The sequence below is a fragment of the Narcine bancroftii genome, chromosome 6 (genome assembly GCF_036971445.1).
Source record: "Narcine bancroftii isolate sNarBan1 chromosome 6, sNarBan1.hap1, whole genome shotgun sequence".
In the NCBI taxonomy this organism is placed as follows: Eukaryota; Metazoa; Chordata; class Chondrichthyes; order Torpediniformes; family Narcinidae; genus Narcine; species Narcine bancroftii.
This window is the reverse complement of record NC_091474.1, coordinates 12,630,038-12,651,807: the sequence shown is the minus strand read 5'-3', so window position 1 is coordinate 12,651,807 and position 21,770 is coordinate 12,630,038. Positions and strand designations below refer to the sequence as shown.

Here is a 21,770-nt window from a genome sequence, read left to right as displayed (position 1 = left end):
TCAAAAGCACAAAACATCTTCTTAATCAAGCCTACATCAGTAGGGTTCCATGGTTTCGTGGGTAAGGGCAAAAAGGCGTGAATTAACATTGACAAAGCACCAATTGTTAAGTTTTTTTCATCAACAGATGCCTTTTCAAACAAGATAATCATCATGTAATTAAATTCATTGTAAAAGAAAATCAGAACTTTTAAAATTTGAGCTGATCCAGGTGAACAGTGGGAGAATTTTCTGTCGAATACTGGCAGTTCTGCACTGATCTGTGGGCATTTCTGATTGAAGGTGCTACTTACACCTTTTGTTGGCCTGGACCCCTCCTCAGCCAGCCTTGTCTCCATTCTGACACCTTCCTGTTCTTTGCTTATTTCTTGAAGAAGGGCTCAGGCCCAAAACTTTGGTAATAAATCTTTACCGCCTAATGATGTTCCAAGACCGGCTGAGTTCCTCCAGCATTTCTGTGTGTTTTACCAAGACGATAAACTTATGCAATTATCCTGATCATATTCTCATGAAGTCCAGCTGTGCCATATTAATGAGCTGACTGGGCAATCGGTGTCGGTGCTGCACGATTGCTCAACAAAAGGAGGTATAAGGCACTTCTTCTGTCTGATAGCCCTCAGGTCACCTTTGGGCAAGGTGTAGTACCTGTTTCGCTTCCCAATGAGGGTCACGTGAAGCCATGGAGTGCAGATGGTGGATGGTTTTTACAAACAGATTCTACAAATTGGAATTTATGGTTATAAAACTAAAAAAAGCTGGGCAGAATGAATCTGCTGATCAATGGCCAGGGTTACCCATCCAGTATGGACACTGCAACTGAGGAAGGCAACTGGAAATCACTTCATTATTTTACCCATGTATAATCATGAACTCAACATCGACTATGGTCTCTGCTCAAAGAAGGAGCCTTCACTGAAAGAGAACAGGGGAGGCAATAACTACAACTCGGAGGGTCAGAGATCGTGATGGATGGAGAGAAATGCAATGATGGATGGAGAGATATGATCGCCCACGCCAAACGACAAGGCACCTGAATGAGGACGATGGGCAATCTACCCATTTCTGTTGAAATCTCGTGTTGGATCCCTGGGCTCATTCATTTCAATGGAGTTTTTAATTGCCTCAAGAAAGATAAGGAGATAAATTGTATTTTAAAATAATTTGTACTTGCTGCCATTTAAATTGGGATTAAAGGTTTTTAGATTTTCAGTTTTTTTATTGCTTTATTCGTCAGGGCCATATAGAAGCATTGAAAGAACTTGAAACCTTTTGACATTCAGCAAAGCTGGTAGCCTGGCTTTGCAATCCACAAAGATTTCACTTGCTGTTTCATGGGTCAAGTTTGTTCTGGCCCACATCTGTAATTGAATGATGTTGTTCAAAGTCCTGGTGCCATATAAGATTGTGCTGAATGCGATGGAGATACCATTTCAACCTTACAAATACAAATAAAGTAAATGCAGGACAGGTGTGTATGACGACAGCAAGTGGGAGCTGGGAGTTACTCTCAGCAAATTCCGCACCTATGAGTGTTATTTGTGATTATGTACCTGTGCCTTGTACACAAGTTTTCAATTTTTTAATCGATTTCTTTAGGTCCCCACTCACTTCTCTGCTTTTCTCCTTTCGCCTGTAAAATAAGCCTTACAAATCACTGTTACTGGTGTTTCACACATAAACATTTAATATATTTCTTCATCATCACTCTGCTGTCGTGACAAAACTGAGTTACTCTGTTTCCTAGAAGATCAATGATTCAAAAGAAAAAGCAGAGAATGTCCAAATATTCCAATCTCAGGATTGCCAATTGATTCGTATTCTTTTGGCTTTCGAACCATTGAAAAAAAATGAGTGAAGTTGCAGATGCAAAATTTTAAAAATCCTATTTTTAACTAAACCTCTGCATGGAAATTGTCAAACAAGTTGCTTTGTGACAATTAAGTTTCATTGTGAAATTAAGCTAAAAAATCAAATATTTGTGGAGATGTGGAAAAATTGGGGTTACTCTTTTCAGGACATCAGCAAGAAGTGAAACGAATTTTAAAAATGTTGATTAGGAAAATGCACAGAATAAAATAAAGGACTATTATTTTCTAAGTTTGTTGCTGTGGAACATGAAGGCACCATCCTAGAATATTCTCATAATCTATACAGTATATCTTTTGATTCCATCAGCTCATGATCCATTACATTTTGATAAGGATTTTGCTCTTCATCTAAATTTGAATAACGTTTTAAATGCAATCCATAAAGTTGCATTTACATCTCTGCAGCTCAGTGTTTGATTTAAGGATGAAGTAGCTAAAGTTGAAATCTATCTCCAGTTCCCCACCCCTCTCCCCATTACCTCAGCTTTTTCTCTTCTACCACCTACATCCACCTATGACCTCATACCTGTTAGCCTGTACTTTTACCCCTGCTCCTTCCTCCCTCCCTCTGCTCTCCTTCCACCATCTTTTTATTCAGGTGGCTGCCTTCTTTTTGCTCATACCTTGATGAAGGGCTCATGCCTGAAACATTGGCTGTCCTTTCCTTCTTGCAGATGTTGCCTGTTTTTCCAGCATCTGCAAGTTATCCTGTGTGACAGGTGTTATTGGATGACCAGTTCATGATCATAAGACTGGCATTCTTCGACTGCATCACATGAAGATTACCAGTTGCATTAAAAAAAAATGGCAAAGAAATGTCATCCTCAATCCAATCTGCTGCTTGCTTTCGCTCCCATGCTTCTCCTTGAACTGCATTTAGTGTTTGCGGCCCACCACGAGTCCACTCATCATACAGCCCAGTATACTGTGACCATCCTACAATACCACAAGGGAAGCGGGCAATACTAGAATGGCCAGAAGATTATGAGACTCTGCCCATAAGAATGGAAAAAAAAGAGCAGGAAACAGCCATATAGCAATTTGAACCAGTTCCATCATTCATCAAGATCAAAGCCAATCTTCTTCCTTAGTGCCATTTTCTAGCACCTTCCCCATATCTCTGATTCCCTCAATGACCAGAAAATTATTCATCACTCTTTTGAAATAATAACCGAGTTTCTGCACCATCTGGGGTGGAGAATTCAAAAGCTTCTTTCACTTTCTTTCCCCTCAGTGAAGACATTTATCCTCATCTCTGTCCTAAACAGATTATCCTTTAATCTTAAACTTGTCCAAGACTCTTCAGTCAGGGGAAAGGAGCATTTTCCCTGCAACTTATCTGTCAAACACTTCAATAATTTCAGTGAGATTCCTTTTGATCTTTAGAGAATATAGTGCCAGTCTTCTCAATCTTTCAGGCAACAAGCTATCACAAGAACCAGTTTACTGCAGTCTCTGTTGCAAGAAGATTTTATTTTAGTTAAGGAAATCAGAACTTGTATTGGAGGTGTGATCTCACAAGCCCTAATACAATTGTAGCATGAAGTCCTTGATGCTGGAATCAAACCCTCATATAATAAAGGCTGACATAGCATTTGTCCTCCCAATTGCTTGCTGGAAAATTATGGTTTCCATGATACAATATCAGACTATCATGTGCACAGCATCATTCCCAGCTGTGTTTTTGGTCATTGGTTTAAGAGCCATTTAAGTGGCCATATCCCATCATCAAGATCACTGATATTTACAGGGAACTACATTGGCTAAGTACAGTGAGGGCCATTTAAATATGGCCCATTGTGCAGTTTTTAGAGATGCTGTGGCAAATTTAAATACCAGAGCAATAGGGTATGACCTGGAATTGGCCACAGGAGTAGATGAAGGTGGTAAAGGTGGCAGAAGGGGCCAGAAGAAAGAAGATGGTGTTCTTAGTTTTCAAGCCAGATTAGTAGCGGAGGTTGTTTTCATGGTGCTGGAGGAGTATTGCTGTTCTTTTAGTCCCATTTCTTTTGGAAATGATGTAATAATTGGTCCAAGATTCTTTGGTGAAGGATGCAGGGCACCTGCTCATTTCTGTCCTAAGATAAAATATGGGTGCCCAGTATCTGTGTAAGATTTTAATTTTCATATCAAAAGAGATGACCACTTGGATGGCCAACAATGGGTTTCTTTAAAGTTGGAGCAGGGTGATGGTTGACCATTAATCCCACTATTTATTACTCTTAAGTGTATACTGATTTTCCCATATCAGAAAAGCCTCCACAGATTTACTAGCTGGCATATGAAGGTCCATGAATTCCTTGATTTTTCTTGTGTCCATTGGTCTCATGGACAAGTAACCCTGGAAATATGTATTAACAAGCATTACAATCTTGAGCACAATTTCCTGTTTTATCATAAATGTGCACATCTAGAAAGAAGCCTTCCCAGCTTCAGTGTTATAAAGAATCTGCCTGACAAATGTCCATCAATGGGAACCATGTCAGATAGATTTGATCAAATCATAAAGCCAGTGTCTTCAGCCTGCGATGTGCTTCCTTAGTACAAATTTATACTCGTCCTATTTACCCCAACCTTCACCATGGTCTCCAATGCATTGGCAATTCAAGTGCTTGAATAAATACTTCTTCAATGTTAAGAGAATACCTGCCTCCACAATTGCCACATGCAGAGTGTTCCATATTTTAGTCACCCTCTATGTGGAAACATTCCCCCTCAGTTCCCATCTAAATTTATGATCTCTTACTTTGGGCCAATGTACTCAAATTTTAAATGCTCCCACCCAGCAAAAAGGATGTTTAAGATCTATCTATCCTACTCATAACTATATACCTCTATCAGATCACCCCTTGGCCTCCTCCACTCCACAGAAAACAAATAGAGCCTATTCAATCTCTGCCTATAAATGAAATATTCCAAACCAGGCAAAATCTGATGAATTTCCTCTGCACCCTCTCCAATTTAATCACATCCTTCAGATTGTGTTGTGAACTACACACAATACTCCAAGTGTGAACAAACCAATGTTTTATGTCATCCCTGCTGTGCCACAGCTGATTATGGCAAGTATCTCATATGCTTTCTTTATCACCCCATTTACCTCTGTTGCCACTTTCAAGAACTTAAGGACTTGCATCCCAAGGTCCCTCTCTTCAGCAATAGTCTCTAGGACCCCACCTTATTTGACCTTCCAAAATGCATCGCTTCTAAATTGTCAGGATTAAATTTCATCTGCCATTGGTCTGTCCATTTTTCCACCTGATCAAAATGCTGTAACCTAAGAAAATCCTCCTTATTTTCAGTTGACTTGTCAATATGTAGGCAGTAGGATAATCATCTCTCTTGTGTTCACTGAGTCTCTTTTCTCAGAGATTTTGTGTCATTTTTTTGTTTATTATCCTGGGCTCTTAGTGGAGTCGGTGCCTTACTTCTTCGGTCTTGGATTAGAACTTCGCAGGCTCCCTCTGGGTCTCTCCACTGTCTTGGCTTTGCTCCTAGCACCTCCAGGGAGAGGGTAATATGATGATGACACAGTTAGGGTGAGGGATAGGCCTCGTGTCATCAGCAAATTTACTAATAAATACTTCCTTTATTCACCTCATAAATATCACCAGCATCAATTCTTGTGATGTATCTATTAATCATAACCCTTTGGGTTTTGTTCTCTTATTGACAGTTCCTCCATGGTGGCTGGGGGGAGTGGGGAGAAGGGTGAGTCCTTGCGCAAATTATGCATACAACAGTGTAATATGGCAAAATGGATGATATTCAACATCTCTCGTCAAGTGTCCTTTTATCTTAGTAATTTCTAACAAAAGAGAGTTTAAATATATTTCTCATATCAAAAATTTATGAAACATTTAAACGCATTCAATTATACACTGGTAGAAATGAACTTATTCCTTAAAGATTTACTGATATTTGTTGTGATTCTGTCTAATCATTTATTAATGAGCAATTGTCTTCTTTCTCTTTGCATCTTTCCTTAACCAACTTGATCTGGATTGGTGAAATACAGTATCAGCAAAAGAAGTCACACCAAATGCAGTATTAGGTATGATATTGCTTAATTACGATGTTTTATCGCGATATCCTAAATACAACTCATAACATTGTGAGGATTTATTTGCAAGCAAAGTAACTAAAATAGTTTTCTCGGGCAATATCATATTGAGCTATGATAATGCAAACTTGCATCAATCTAACTTTTTTTCATCTGGCAAAGCAAAAAGCCTTTTCATATTGTCTGCCTATTTGGTTGCATTTTTAACATTCATCATTCTAAAGATTAGAGTGACAGCTGAACATAAAACAAGGACCCATTTCATTTTGAGATATGATCAGCCATAGTAAGGTTTGCTTTGGCAAACAGAAAATAAAGATGGTATTGTTCAGTTGGACATGGGAAATGAGCACTTCTTGGCTCCTGAATTTGTGGAAACCTCAGACAACAATTGGTGAAGTAGGACTTGTTTTGTTTTAGGGGCTCCAAGAGCTCTTAGAGATTTAAGCAGTGTGTAACTCAAGTCTTACAGGAACTTTTCCATAATGAATCTTTACTGTCTCTCCTGTTTGCTCTATGTTGCAAGTGGTGCAGCATGGGGAGTTGGAGGTTAATTTTCATTAGGTGATTGTGTTATGAGCCCTAAGGACTTGGAAACCAGCAGCAACGGAAATTCCAGAATGATAAGATCAATATTTAACTTATCACTATTAAGTTATCCAACTTAACCCCCTCCTAATTCTAAGTGCGCGCGTGTGGGGCATTCAAGATGGTTCTTTTTCACTGTCCTTTCGTATACTGTTCACTTCAAGTTTACTGGTATCAGGCAGTTTTCAGTACACTGCACTCAGAATTAAACAGTCTTTACATTCAACAGGCTCTGGTGCCTAAACTTAAGTTGTCACCAGTCAGGAAGGACTTTGGTGGGTGCGGAGAGATGTTCGTTGGACACACAAACTGATTTTCTTCAATCAGCAACCCAAGAGTTTTTCCAAAGAAATGTGGCTTCTTCCAGGTTGCCGCAGAGAGTTCTTCTTTTTCCTCTATTTCAGTAGAAACGCAACAACCAGCTATGAGAGAGGTGTTGAATAGGCTGAACTTGGAACTCAAAACCCATCTTGAAATGGGGTCTTTAGCAGGCTTTTCACTTTGCCAGCCTTTCACTGATTGCTGTAGCTTTTATCTCTCTCTCTCTCTCTCTCTCTCTCTCTCTCTCTGTTCCTCTTTTTGCTTTTGAAATATGATGTTTGCTTGTGAAAAGTGACCTAAAGTACCTAATCATATTCCCCTTTTTAAGCATATATTTTATTAGCATTCCATTAGAATAGTTTTGGAAGACAACATTAGTTGGGTCAGGAATTTTAAAGCTTACTTACAAACTGCAATATCTTAACATTGATGATACCAATTTAAGGGAGAATGGTATGGCTCGAACATTGAATGTTACAATTCTGAAAAAGAACAGTGATCTTTGGACCACAGAACTGTTGCCATAACAATTTGGTATGAATACTGATTGACAATTCTGTTAGGGTGTTGCTTGGAGGTTGTTCTCTTGCATGTTGTGCCATTCTTCATGGTTAGCTAGGCTATTACCTTGTAGGATAACCACAGAGTGCATCTCTCTATCAGGTTTGGATGAGCATTAAGTGGCTACTGTCCCTGTACTCAAGTAACCAGCTAATAATGACCATCTTTGTTAATTAGTGACCACCTTAGTTGGGTGGCATGATCACCACAGTGATTAGTACAAAGCTATGGCAGCGCCAGCAACCAAAGTTCAAATTGGGAGAATATAGGTTCTCCCCATGTCTGCGTGTATTTTAAAATATATGGGGATTTGGGAGGCACAAACTCATGGGCCAGAAGGGTGTGTTACCGTTCTGAATGTCTAAATTTAATCTGCCATCATGGAAATGAACTGGCAGCACTGAATTGTACCACATCTCACCAACCATGCATGGATAAGCATCTCAATGCTGGCATCGATTCATAGAAAATAGATGCAGGAGAAGATTATTCAGTCTTTTGAGCCTACACCACTATTCAATACTATAATAGCTGATCATACAACTTGAATAGCCTATTCCTGCTTTCTCTCCATATTTCTTGATCCTTTTAGCCAAAAAGGCCACACCCAACTCTGTTTTAAATAGATCTAATGAACTGGCCTCAACAGCTTTCTGTGGTCAGGAGTTCGACAAGTTCACAACTCTCTGAGTGTCAAAGTTTCTCCTAATCTCAGTCCTAAACCCTCTTGTCCTGTGACTGCTTGTTCTGGAGTTTTCCAACATCAGGAACATTCTTCCTGCATCTAACCTGTCTAATCCTGTCAAAATTTTATGTTTCAGTGATACTCCCACTCATTCTAAATTCCAATGAGTTTAACCCAAGTCTATCCATCTTCCTTCATAAATCAGTTCTGCCATTCAATAGCAAGAATGACCTTCCCCAGATGGGTGTCATGGCTAGTGCAACACAGTTCAAATCTGGCGCTGTCTGTAATGAGTTTGTACATTTTCCCTGCGTGAATTTTCTCCGGGAGCTCCAGTTTCCTCCCACTCTCCAGAAACTTATAGGATTAGGTTAATTGGGCAGTATAGATTTCATGGGCTGGCAGGGTCTTCAACCATGCTGTATTGTTAAAATTCAATTAAAATTTTTAAAATTAGGAGATCAAAACTGATCAATATTCAAGGTGGGTCTTCATGTTTGATGATATATGATAATGCTTGAATTCCCTTCTGCCATATAATGTTCTTCTTCCACAATTGTTATTTTCCATTGAATTTATATTCCAACTGCATCAATTAAAATGTGTTGTTTCACCACTATGCAATCCACATTGGCCATGCTGGCTGTTCTTTCATGCTTTATATAACTGGGTTTGATTTTGCAAGTATGCCTTCCCTAAGTTTCATTTGCTAGCTTTCACACTGAAAATGTGTGCTCATGGACAGCCTTTTTTCCCTGCTCTCAATTGAATTTAATCCCAATATGTTTGTTTCTGTTTCAATAAAAGAACTAATGCTAGAAGCTATTACGAACAATTACCTCGAGGCCATCAGTAGTTTAAAAAAAAACATAGTGAGTCTTTGAACTTAGTTAGTCAATTCATAGTTTATTCACGAGAGAACATGACTACATTTTTTAAATCCTCTTGTATGTGAGGTGCCAAATAAAACGTGTGACTCTCACTGCTTGTGCTTTGTATAAACTTGATTTATGTGGTACCTTTTTGTTTGTCTCCCATTGTTGGCAGTGGTCAAATGCTAAAGGAAATATAACAGAACATTTGAAAAGACTTAACCAAAAAGCATGCAGAAAATTCTGTGTTTAAAGATAGATTTTTGAATGATCGATCAATAATTATTTAATTCATTTTTGTAGATTATGGCACATCGCTGACATGATAACCATCAAAATGGCACTTTTAATTCAACAAAATTACTTAATGAGCTATTGGAAAGGTTAAAACTGAAAAGAGTGTTTGAAAATCTATATTATTCTGTACCCTGAATATCTCACTTTCAAAAATCACAAATAGCACTTTAACAAAGAACAAAGCAACATCAGCTTTTAAGCTGGCAATCATTAAACAGACTTCTTAACCCAGAGGGAAATGCATCTTTCCAGAAGAGATCTTTGTTTGACACCTTATTTCAGCTCTGTAAAAAGAATATATAATTTTGAAAGCAGTCACCCCCCCAACACAAAAGTGCATTCTACAAACACAAAAACAAGTTCTACATTTTCCCAAATCGAAAGGTAGCCAGCACTGAAGCTGGTGGCATCATGTGAGGGCCAGCTCTTTTGACACATTTTTAGCAACCGAAGCCTGCAATGTACCTACATTTCAAAGACAGACAGCAGATGACTCAAATTAGTACTAATGTACTTTGATTACTTATATGTCTCTGTAAGTTACAGAATGTCCCAACACTGATGCAGGTTGCACGAAGGTTTTGCGTTGAAGGCAGCCTTTTCAGTTTATTTCAGATTTCTAATAATTGCAACTTTTTTTCCCATCATATCTGAGGCAAAGATGACTTACTAACATTAAAATTGTACTTTTAACTTGCGTTTAAATTATAGAAACTGTGATATAAAATGGAAGCAGTCATCAATTCAAGCATTATCAGTAGAGAGAGAAATTGAGTCAAACTTTCAGGTCAAGATCTCTTCATCAGAACTGGAGAAGTGAGAAAACAAGAGCTTTGCATTGGAAAAAGCTGGAAAGAACTTCATGATTCTCTATGCAGACCCATAAATTATTACTTAAAAACTGTTGGTTCAAGACTGAAAAGAAAAGAGAAACCAACTGAAATAGAAAGGTACAAGCATGTCAGTGGAAAAGGGAAAATAACAATCATCATTATCTTAACATTAAACGTTAAGGCCAAGAGCATCAACGTGTCCAGACAAAAGATGAGATGCTGTTCCTTGGAGCATTGTCGAAGACTGAAGATAGAAAGATCAGAATGAGAGTGGAATGGAGAATTAAACTGGCAGGAAACAGTCACAAACATCTCTTACCTTTCTGTCTCTCTCTCTCCCCACCCCCCCCCCCTCACTCTCTCTCTCTCTCTCTCTCTCTCTCTCTCTCTCTCTCTCTTTCTCTCAAGGACAGATTGACTACCAAGTTTCTAATTTGCGAATTTGAACTGCTTTGGGAATGAAGTCTTCTGATTTATTGAAATTTCAGTATATCATAAATTGATAATGATTTTCGAATGGTGCAGAAATTACAGGATTGGTGTTATGGGAGATTTCAACTTCCCTTAACTTTCTGATTGCAAGAGGGATATATGGGGCTGATTTTGTCAGATGTGTTCAAGAAGGATTCCTGACACAGTATGTGGAGCAGCTGACGGGAGGAGAGGCTGTACTGGATCTAATGAACTTGGTCAGGTGGGGGCCATTTCGGTGAGAGGGGGTACAACTCCCTGAGGTTAACTATGGACAAGGAAAAAGCAGGCAAAATGGGAAAGTATTTAATTGGGAAAGGGCTAATTAGGATGGGATGACACAGGAACTAGTGAGAGTAAATTGGAAACAGATATTCAAAGGTGAAGCAAAGAATTAATGTGAAGGAAATTTTAGGGACCACTTGCATTGGGTTCAGAATAGATTTGTGCCACTGGGACAGGAAAAAGAGGCTAGGAAAAGAAAACTGTGGTTGATAAAACAGGTGAGGCAGCTTGTTAAAAGGAAGAAGGAACATAGATTTAGAAAGCAGGAAGGGTTCATGGTAATTATATGGTAACCAGGAAGGACTTGAGAAAGGACTTTAGAGAGTTCGAAGGGGACATGAGAAGGCCTTTGTAAGTAAATTAAGGAGAACCCCAAGGTGTTCAATGCATATTTAAAGAAAAGAAGGATGACAAGAATGAAGGTGGGGCTGCTTAAGGATAAAGGAAGCAATGTGCCTGGAGATGGAGAAGGTTGGGGTGCTCCTAAATGAATACTTTACTTCAGTATTCACAATAGATCAGGGTGAGGTCAGAATAGAACAGGCTTGTGTGCTGGATGATGTTGATATTAATGAAGAGGAAGTATTAGATCTTCTTAAAAACATTAAGATTAAGTTCCCATGGCCAGATGTGATATACCCCTGGTTCCTCTGGGAAGGAAGGGAAGAGATAGCTGGGGCATTTAACTATGATCTTTGACTCCTCCTACGCCACAGGGGAGCTGTTGGGAGAATGGCAAATGTGGTTCCCTTGTTTAAAAAAGGTAATATGGGGAATCCTGGGAATTGTAGGTCAGTGGTGTGCATACTAATGGAGAGGATTCTTAAGGATAGGGTCTATGAATATTTGAACAAGTACAATCTGCGCAAGAATAGTCAACATGGACTTGTGAAGGGACGGTCATGCTTCTGAGCCTAATTGAATTTTTTGAGGAGGTAATAAAAGAAATTGATAAAGCGAGGGGGTATATGTGGTCTATATGGGTTTTGGTAAGACATTTGACAAGGTCTTCCATGAAGGACTCATTCAGAAAGCCATGAGGCATGGAGCCTTGGCTGGGTGGAATAAAAATTGACTTATGTATAGAAAACAGAGAGTAGTAATGGGCAGAAAGAATTCTGTCTGGAGGTCAGTGACTAGGAAGTTTTGCAAATATTTGTTCTGGGACAAGTGATTTTTAGAAATAACCTAGATGAAAAACCGAAAGTATGGATCAGTAAGTTTGCGGATGATACAAAGGTTGGAGGAGTTGTAGATAGTGCTGAAGGTTACTGTCAGTTATAACAGAATATAGACTGGATGCAGAGATGTTCAGAAAAATGGCAGATTAAATGTGAGGTGATGCATTTTGGAAGGTCAAATCAGAAGGCTGAGTACAGTTAGAGTTACTGGTAAAATACTTAATAGTGTGGAGGAACAGAGGGACCTTGCATTCCAAATCCATGCATCTCTCAAGTTTTCCACACAGGTTGGTAGGATAGTTAATAAGGCCTATGGAATGATGAGCTTCATTAATGGAGGAATCGAGTTCAAGAGTTGAGAGATCATGTTGCAACTCCTCAAATCTCTCGTGAGACCACTTAGATTGAGTTTAAATCTGGTCAGCAAGTTAAAAGAAGAATGTGGAAGCTATAGAGAGGGTGCAGAGGAGATGGTAATGATAGAGTGCTAATGATAATCCTGACCACTAGAGGGAGTCAGATGTGTTGCTGCAGATATGGGTAAATTCAAAATGGATGCCTTCACGAGGTCGTGAGTAACTGTAGCTAATAAAGTATAGTTGTTATACAAGAACCTAAGATTCTTTATTAAAATATAAGAAGCATCACAGAGATTTATCAAGATGTTGCCCAGATTGTAAAGTAAGTCTTTTGAGGCAAGGTTAGCAGAGCTGCCATTTCTTTCTTTGGTGTGCAGAAGGATGAGGGGTGACTTCTGAGAGTCATCGATAAGGTGGAAGCCTGCACACTTTTTCTAGGGCAGGAATAGAAAACACCAAGGGGCATCTCTACAAAATGAAGGGAGGAAAATTTTGGGGTGAAATCAGGGGTATTTTTTTTACACGAAGGGTTATGAGGGCCTGGAATGAATTGCTGTGGTTAGTGATGGAGGCTGAAACATTAGGCGCATTAAGAGACTCTTAAGAACATGATGAAAGAAAAATAGAGGGTTACGAGGTAGTACTTTTTTTTTGGTAGGAATATATAGGTCAGCACAACATCAGGGGCCAAAGGGGCTTCACTGTACTGTAATGTTTTATGTGCACAAACCAAGTAAAAAAGTGAAGTGGACAGTCATGACCATTTCATCTGATACCAGTCTTCATCCTCTTGGATTTGTTCATGGATAGTCTCCAGAATATGGTTGTGTTGTTTTTGGGTCCATGCTCTGAGGGTCCTGAGGTGACATGGTCATGGTCAGTTGAGGATTATTTGCTGAGAGAAGTGTCTGTAGGTTTGTGACCATCTGTAATTCCACAATTTTTGCTGTTGGCATTGTCCATCTCATCAAAGATAGAAAATCTAGCAGGAAATGGGTGACTTCCATTTTTATTAAAGGAGCTGACACTGAACTGTGAAGACAGAGGCAAGCTTCACAAAGGACTTGAATTTATTTATATATGTATCTATATAAATAGAAAAGTGAAAAATGAATTGTATTTCAGGAAAGATGAAAGGTGGAAAGAACTGACACTGTGTTAGATTGATTTTGTTTAATCAAAGATGGATGACTTTTTAACAGCAAGTTAAAAGAAGAATGTGGAAGCTATGGAGAGGGTGCAGAGGAGATGGTAATGATAGAGTGCTAATGATAATCCTGACCACTAGAGGGAGTCAGAGATGTGTTGCTGCAGATATGGGTAAATTCAAAATGGATGCCTTCACGAGGTCGTGAGTAACTGTAGCTAATAAAGTATAGTTGTTATATAAGAACCCAAGATTCTTTATTAAAATATAAGAAACATCACAGAAACATGGGTTTATATCAGCCCCCATGGCTTCTACATTCATAAACTGCAAAATTCATTAACAATTAAGAGTTTGTTTCCCAGCATATTACTACTTTGTGCAGTAATAGTGCTGGTAGATAACATTTTTTTCTATCCTCTGTAAATAAATGTGAACTTAACCCAAAGAATCTTGCAACAGCAGTGTTCTTCAGCCAAAGTTTAAGCCTTTGATGACCTTCAAAATTAAATATGCAAATCCACTGCTTTCAGAAATCCCTTTTGTTTTCTGGGCACTGTGGTGCTTCATTGCTAAAAGAAAATCATTTTGATGGTTTTGGTGAAGATCACTGCTGCACTTGCTTCTACTTTAATCATTTGCTAAACAATCTAAGTATATGCACAAAATCATGGTCCACTAATTCTAAGAGCAATGACAACAAAAAATATCCAATGTTTGACTGTCAAGATTAGTACTCTCAACTACCATAATTTCTTCCAATCACCCATGCGCACCTCCACGCCCCACCCCTCCCAGCAATCCATAACCCTCTCCTCTTTCTTCAAGCCTCCTCCAAGGACTCGAGCACAAAATTATAAGTAATACAAGTGTAATACTGTGGGATCACTGAGTTACTGGGGGTGCCATGTTTAACATGAGACATTAAACTGAAGTACAGCATACTATTTCTGTTGGATGGAACCATGCTACTTCTAAGGATAAGGGAATGCTCTCTGTTATTCCCAGTCAATATTTATCTGTCAGCCACAATTTACTGTCACGATTTCAAACTTGCTGTGTGTAATTTGGCTGCAGGTGTCACCATATTACTTCAGTGGTTACCCTTCATAGGTATCTCAGGCTGTAGAGTACTTTGGGGCACACTGAAGTAGTGAAAGGTGCTAGGTAAATGGAGGTTTTGCATTTTGTTCTTCCCCTCCACTGAAACCACTCATTGCACAACAATCTTTTGCCAAGCTAAAAGGTAGAGGAGTGATCAAGCCGAACCCCTCCTGATTCCAACTGATGAGCAAACATTGAAAATATCGTTCAACATTCTCCATGAGGATCAGATCACGGTTCAGTAATGGCAAAAAAAAAAACAGTGGAAGAGTTCACCTACTTATCCAAAAAGTGATTGCCAAAAAGTTCAAGAAGTTTTTAGGTTCAGGCTACACCCTGAAAGATACTTATTCTCTGATATATGTTTTAATGCCACAGTTTACAATAGATCACATTTTATATTGCTGTTTTGCAATGCTGGCCCTTCAGCCTGCCATAAACTTCCTGCCCCACTGACAGCATTATCACCATCTTGCAAGAAATCCACAGCTTCAATAGCCTCCTGCATGAGTAATGAGACAAACAAAATATTATCAAAATATATTATGATTTCAGATGTTTGATGTAGCATTTGTTCGTTATTAAAATGACAAAAAAGAAACTCTGAGCCATATATTCTATACGCTGCCTGGTAGGGCAGTGCTTATTCATCAATTTAGAGCAGTCCTTGGTCCTGTTTGCAAATAAAACTGCAAACATATTGTAAAACCCTTTCAGTGATCTTGCAAATTGTGCCTGAATTTTTGCAGTTATCTTAATTTTTGCAGTGTTTCATGAGAATTAGTTCCAATATTTATAACATTCAATGTGCAAACTAATGGAGGATTGCTACTTGCACTCATCATTTTCAAATCATATCATCTTAGGTCATGATTATTGTCTTAATAGAAGTACTTTAAAACTTGGATCTTAAAAATGAGTTATACTTATTCTTGTCCAATTGGTTTGATGCAAGTCTTTATTATCAGTTCTTTTACAAACATTGCATCAATAGCCACAAAAAAATACACATTCACACAGATAATTTGTCATTTAATTAAATTGACATCAGAATACAGCTGACCATTCTTGAATACACAAATGTCATTCAGAGAGTGTAAATGAAACTATCTGAAATAATATTGCCAATTGTTCAGAAAATGGTGACCTATAATTAATATGCCCTATATATTCCCTATAATGCACAGTTATTTGAAATTAATTTTGTCATTATTCATTTTATTAAAAAGAATTTATAAAGAACTAAAAGAAAAGCTGGCATAATTTGATGCAACAAAAAATTTGATGCAAAGTGAAATTGATGCCACCCAAAATTGATGCAGTGCTTGGTGTTTCATGCGAATGGGAGATACATCAGACACCAATGGATTAAAGTCTGGCCAAAAGTCACAAGGAATCTAGTGCAAGGACTCTCAACAGAATCCTTATTCTCACTGCCCGTGGACTCCGACGAGAGCTACAACTGGAATGCTCTCATGACGAGTCTGGTATGGAGGTGCAGGAAGGTTAGCGAACTGCCAGACCTTATTGACTGAATCCAGTTTGGAGGTTGTGTGTACATCTTTGCCATGAATCGGTATCAATCCCATCACACAGAACCAAATGTTCACAGGACAGCTGGTGTGGAGGCACAAATGGAGGCCATGGTTCTCTGGAGTCTCATGTGGAAGCAGCTGGAGGTCTGGTCTCTGCCACAGGGAAGCAATGTGAATCTCTGAAGAAGCAGTGATGACCAACCAGGGAGCGGTTTGATCTCCTTATTGAAGTGTGAGTTGGCATTTGTGAACAGATTGTTACTTTCAGTAAACAAAGGAATCCTATTTATGATCAGCTAGCAGTTGCACAGGAACAAAGGGTTGCTGCACTTGGGCATTATCCATTCCCAAGCACAGGTAGATACTGTTCCTCAGCGGATTGTTCACTGTCATGAATGACTCTCCTGCAGGAGCAGGAATTTCTCTCTTTGTAGGATACCGAGTCATTCCTTCCCCTTGTGCTCAGGAGGCATAGAGATCAGAACCCGAGAAGACAAAGACCCCATGTCCTGGGGTCTAACTGCAGGCTCGGCTCCATTTCTGTAGCTTGAAACAATGGTGGTCTGTCTGAGAGTCTACATTTTGTTTGAACATTGTCGACCTAGACCTCCTGTCCTGTGCCGGATCTGTCCAGTGATGGTATTATGTCACAAGGACTCCAATTCAGCTCCTGCCATGGGCTCTTTGGCAGTACATTCAACCGAGCCATCTTAGAGCAACAGACTGAAGCTGGTCCATCAAGACAAAAGCATCCAAAGTGTCATCAAGAACATCTGTGTGGTTTGAAAGTGAATGGACTTAACCTTCCAGCAGATAGTCAGAAGGCACACAAGGAGACACTGTGACATGGGACTGGAATTCTGAAATCCACCGACAAAATCCTCCAATCAGGAATGCACTCAGGTGTGCAATTTTACTGAAATATGTTATGATTTCCAATTCTTTGTATTATTTATTTTAGTTTATCAGTGACTCAAAAGACACTACCCTGTAAGTCATGTTTACTTTTGTAGGTCAAATTACTTAATTGTGCAGAGAAAATTGACACGTGACACTGCAGGTTGCTATTCCTTGTCTGGAAAGGTTGCTAGTGAAGTTTAGCCAGCTGAGGTACCAATAAAACAAGTATCTCAGCATCAGTGTTGGAAGAAGCACTCCCCATTAATGCTTTCAATCTAAACATTAGAATTTACTGAGGCAGCCTGAATTCTGAAACTACCCAATCAAGACTTCTGACATCTGCAAAATGTCTCTTCAGATACAAGAAGGCAAGGGAATGAACTCTAAATTTAACTGTGTTCTATAAACCTTGTAGATTACACCCACAATTCCAATGTATATGAGCATGGGCAGAAACTTGCAGTGAATGGCTTGATTAGGTGCACAGCAGACACATCAATTTCAAGTTAAAATCTTTTAACTTCAAAAAAAAACTCAGTCTTTTGCAAAATTATACAAGGAGAATTATTGATTTTTCTCTTTTAAAATAAAAACTATAAACCCATTTAATTTTAATTGAGTTAATTCCTTCACTAAAATAATGGACAGAAGAGCAACCCAAAAAAAAATTGAACATGTTGCCCATTGTCTATTTTATATAACAATAATATGATTTTAAATGTCAGTAAGCTCCACTTGGGCTGGGGGAACAGTGTTTGACATTTCTGTACATGTTACAAAGGTGCTGCAACATGCTTTTGGAACTGCAGTTATGAATGTGCATACTTTACCCCAGGAGAATTAGATGAACACCAATGTCCTGCAATACTTATGTAAGAAATAGTTTTCCCCATCTCATGCCTTTTGCACTCTTATCTTTCAACAAATATAAACTCTGCATGTCCCATAATCCAACCATGACTAAGATATTGCTGCCCAATTCCATAATGCAGGAAATCAGGCCAATTCGCCCCATGCAGTCAAATGAGGGCACCAGTTCAAGGTGGTGGGCCTAGTTAAGGTAAAGGTTCCATTATTGACAAGCTTTAACAGAGGTTTTCTCTGAGGCTTTGGCCTAACAAGGCCATTTGCAGCCTTGATAATAAATTGAAAATTACCTGGATTCTGGTGGAACATAAAACGACCAAATATAAAACTATCTTCATATTGTTAATCTTTATTTGAATCACCAGCATTGAGCTGATTAAAGTTCAGCCAAGTCATAGGTTTTCTAAGTGACGAATTACAAATAAAAGTTCGAACCAAAAATGATTAGGCGATTAAATGAAAAATTACTTTTAAGTTTTAACTCACTGTAACACTATTCCAGAGAGTGCACCATCTTCCAAACTCCTCATTCCAAGTTATACTCCACCATGAGGGACTGGAGGGAAGGGGATGGATTGCACCAGATATGTCACCCTGCTTCATCATTAGGCTCCTTTTTACATGCTAGTGGATTGTTTCCCTTTGTGGGAAAATCTCACACGAGGGACCATGGTTTCAGAGTATGTGGTCACCCATTTAAGGTGTGGTGGAGATTATTGGGTGTTTTCAAAGTTGAGATGGTCTGATTTTGGGCTATCAGGAATCCAGAGGTTGTAGAGAACAAATGTGGAGGTGGAGTTGAAGCCAATATTTGGTTAGCCATAAACATATTGAATGATGGAGCAAACTCATTGCCATATAGCATCTATTGCTCCTCATTACATTCTTCCATTCTCAACAGTAGATTCTATGGCATTTTGCCTGGGAATTGACAGCCTGACTGGCAGGTCAGATGTGACATACATATACTCTGGGGCCCCATGGATTTCAGTGGTGATTCCAGACCAACAGACTGAAAGGCAAAATAAATGTAACAAGTTTTAATTATTTTTTAATATTTTAATTAACTTTTATTTTCATCATTTACTATTTTGACAGTGTGTAAATATTTCTGAGAGGCAATAATGTTAATGAACCATTAAAATGCCTCACAGCTTTGACAAAAGGCTCCAACCCCAGCCTTCAAAGAGTCCCATGAATGTTTGGAAGTCAGCCAAATGGATAATGGGTATTGTATGTTCCATCATCCAACCATGACTAGGATATTGCTGCCCAACTCCATGGTGCAGGAAATCAGCCCAACTCACCCCCTGCAGTCAAACGAGGGACAGCGGCACCAGATCAAGGTGATGGGCCTAGTTAAAGTAAGGGTTCCATTATTGTCATATAATACTACATTTATAATATAACATACTTGAAATTCTTTAACTTTTCTCTACCGTAAGGCAGACAGAGAGTTGCCATTTTGTCCAGCACTATAAAATGGAACAAAATTGTTGAAAATACTCAGCTGGTTGGCAGAATCGGTGGAGAGAAACGTTTCAGGTCAATTGTCCTTTCATCAGATTTTCAGCATCTGCAGTACTTTGCTTTGAGACGTTGCAGATGTAACATTGTTATTGTGGTTAATTTACAATTTTCAGATAATTTTGTAAGTATTAAAGTCAGGAAATTGTGGGCAGTAAAAATAATTGTGTGAAATTAGGCAAGCCTTGACAATTTACTACTCATTTATATTGTTGAAAGGAGAGATTTTCTGACATGCATCTGATGAACTGTGTGCATATATCATAAATATAGATTTGTACAGTAGATGAGTTTTGATGTTCATTTAAATTAATGGAGGATTGCAAATGGTAGAGATAAATTTGTAATTATCTTCCACCAGCGTTTTCAATATCCATATAAAACTTACAGTAATATTGATCCACTAAAAACTGCTTAATTTGCACCAAACTGATTTACTCCACTATCCCCAGTGGGTCATTCACTCCTTGCAATTCCAGACAATTCCAGTAATTGTTCTTCTCTGTCCATGATCTCTCACATTAATTTAAACAGCCTGCAAGGCTGCACAAATGGAGGTCAATCTTCTCACCTATTTCTTCCACTGTAACTGCGCTTATTGACACAGAAACAAAAATGTTTTACAACAGATTAGTCATTCTTGGATGAATTAACCAGGCTTTGACATTCCTCTAAAAGAGATCATCATTTGGAGACTTGCCACTGCAGAGTTGTATTGTCTTTAACTAAGGCTCCATCGGAAATGTTTCTTCCTATTGAGCATGGCTAGTCCAAGGAACAGAACAGTGCCAGAATTTCCCTGGCAGCATTTTCCATGCAATCTAATAGGAAACCTAAGAGGAGGATGATATGGAATGCAAAATATGTTCCACATCATCCACACATATGACACACTTATGCAGAAGCCATCAAGGCACATGCAAGAGGCGCATGAAGTGATTAGTGCCAGCACCTCATGTTCAAATCCATCACTGTCCATGAGGAGATTGTACATTTCCCCGTTTCCTCCCACCTTCCAATGGGAGGTACGGGTTTAAATGGCTGGAAGTGGCTGCAAATAAAATTTAAAATTTAATTTAAAAGAGACCACATGAAAACTATTCCTTGGGCGATGCAAGATTATCACAGCTTTTGAACTCAGTTATCGCAGTTTTAGAACTATTTCTAGCCCCAATTTCACTTTTGACTCACCAACGTCAAATACAATGAAGCAAAGAACAGGATAAAGCATCAATAAAAACCTGCATTGATGCATCAATGCAAACTTGACTCTGCACTCAAGGATATGTGTGAGCTTAGAGGACCAATGTGGGCATGGACTCCTCTCCCAGAAATTATTAACCACAAAAACCCAGGCTATGTTTCTACTTTACTCTGTTCTTGCTCCAAGCACTCCACCAAAGTGATCAAATTTATCTTTATCAAAATTGATCAAATTTCCTGAACTTATGCAAAATTGAATAGAACAATCGATGCACTAAGGCACTTGGATATGAACAGCCCTTTTTATTTGTCCCAAGAGTATCATCAAAGATGATGCCATTTCATGCAAATATTCCTGAATTGAGAATGGTATTTAATGGCTCTTCATTTACAATGTAGAACATAGGAATCCATCAAATTGACCATGGCTCTGAAAAAGACCTGGTCTTCTCTCTCTATATTTTATATATTTCTACTTCTGTCCTCTGAACAAGCCGTTCTCAACATTCCTTTTAGCTATGGCCCCTTCAGGATTCTGATCAAAGTTTATGGTCTCCTCTTCCCTGTGAAGCAGTCAAGTTTGGGTTTCTTCTGGACTTCTCTCCTACCGACCTCAAATAAACATTTTTGAAAATATTATGTTACGTGAGGCTTTCACATAAACTGGGGCTGTGGCCCCAGTTGAGAATGGCTGCTCTAAACCCAGATGATTCCAAATTTCTCATCTGTAGTTTTAGTACATTCCACCTCCAACCTCTCCCTGTCTTCAGTAGCATTCTGAGCCTTGTCCCATGCCTGCATTGTATCAGCGTTGACATGACTTTGAAATGTCTTGCCTCACTCTTTTTTTCCAGCCAAATGTTATCTTTACCGACCATTTCTAAATTATCCCTTTTTGGAAAGTCACTCATTCAGTTATTTCTCTCAACTCCTCTGCTGGACTGGGATCTCTACTGTAACAGAAACTCTAGAAACTTGCAATGTTAAAATAAATGCACATTTCATTCCATTTCTCCCCATAGCTGAAGTATTTGAAGTCTTGATTCCATGGGAATGGGCAGTGAGTTCTCCAGCAGAACACAATAACCAAAACAACAGATGTC

At 38.8% G+C, this 21,770-nt stretch overlaps 1 protein-coding gene across 25 annotated transcripts in view; it reads left to right on the top strand.

Moving 5' to 3' along the window:
* Nucleotides 1-21,770, top strand: part of ptprt (protein tyrosine phosphatase receptor type T) — a 1,055,968-nt gene that overhangs the window by 883,777 nt on the left and 150,421 nt on the right. For 24 of the 25 annotated variants that reach the window (XR_011339907.1, XR_011339906.1, XR_011339908.1 and 21 more), the window contains one exon: nt 5,887-5,922. The exons of the other annotated variant lie outside the window; for it this stretch is intronic. Coding sequence is in view for 20 of the 24 variants with exons in the window: in XM_069884025.1 (XP_069740126.1) it covers nt 5,887-5,922 (36 nt within the window). In the remaining 4 variants the exon portion in view is untranslated. The remainder of the gene's footprint in view (nt 1-5,886; nt 5,923-21,770) is intronic. 25 annotated transcript variants of the gene reach the window in all.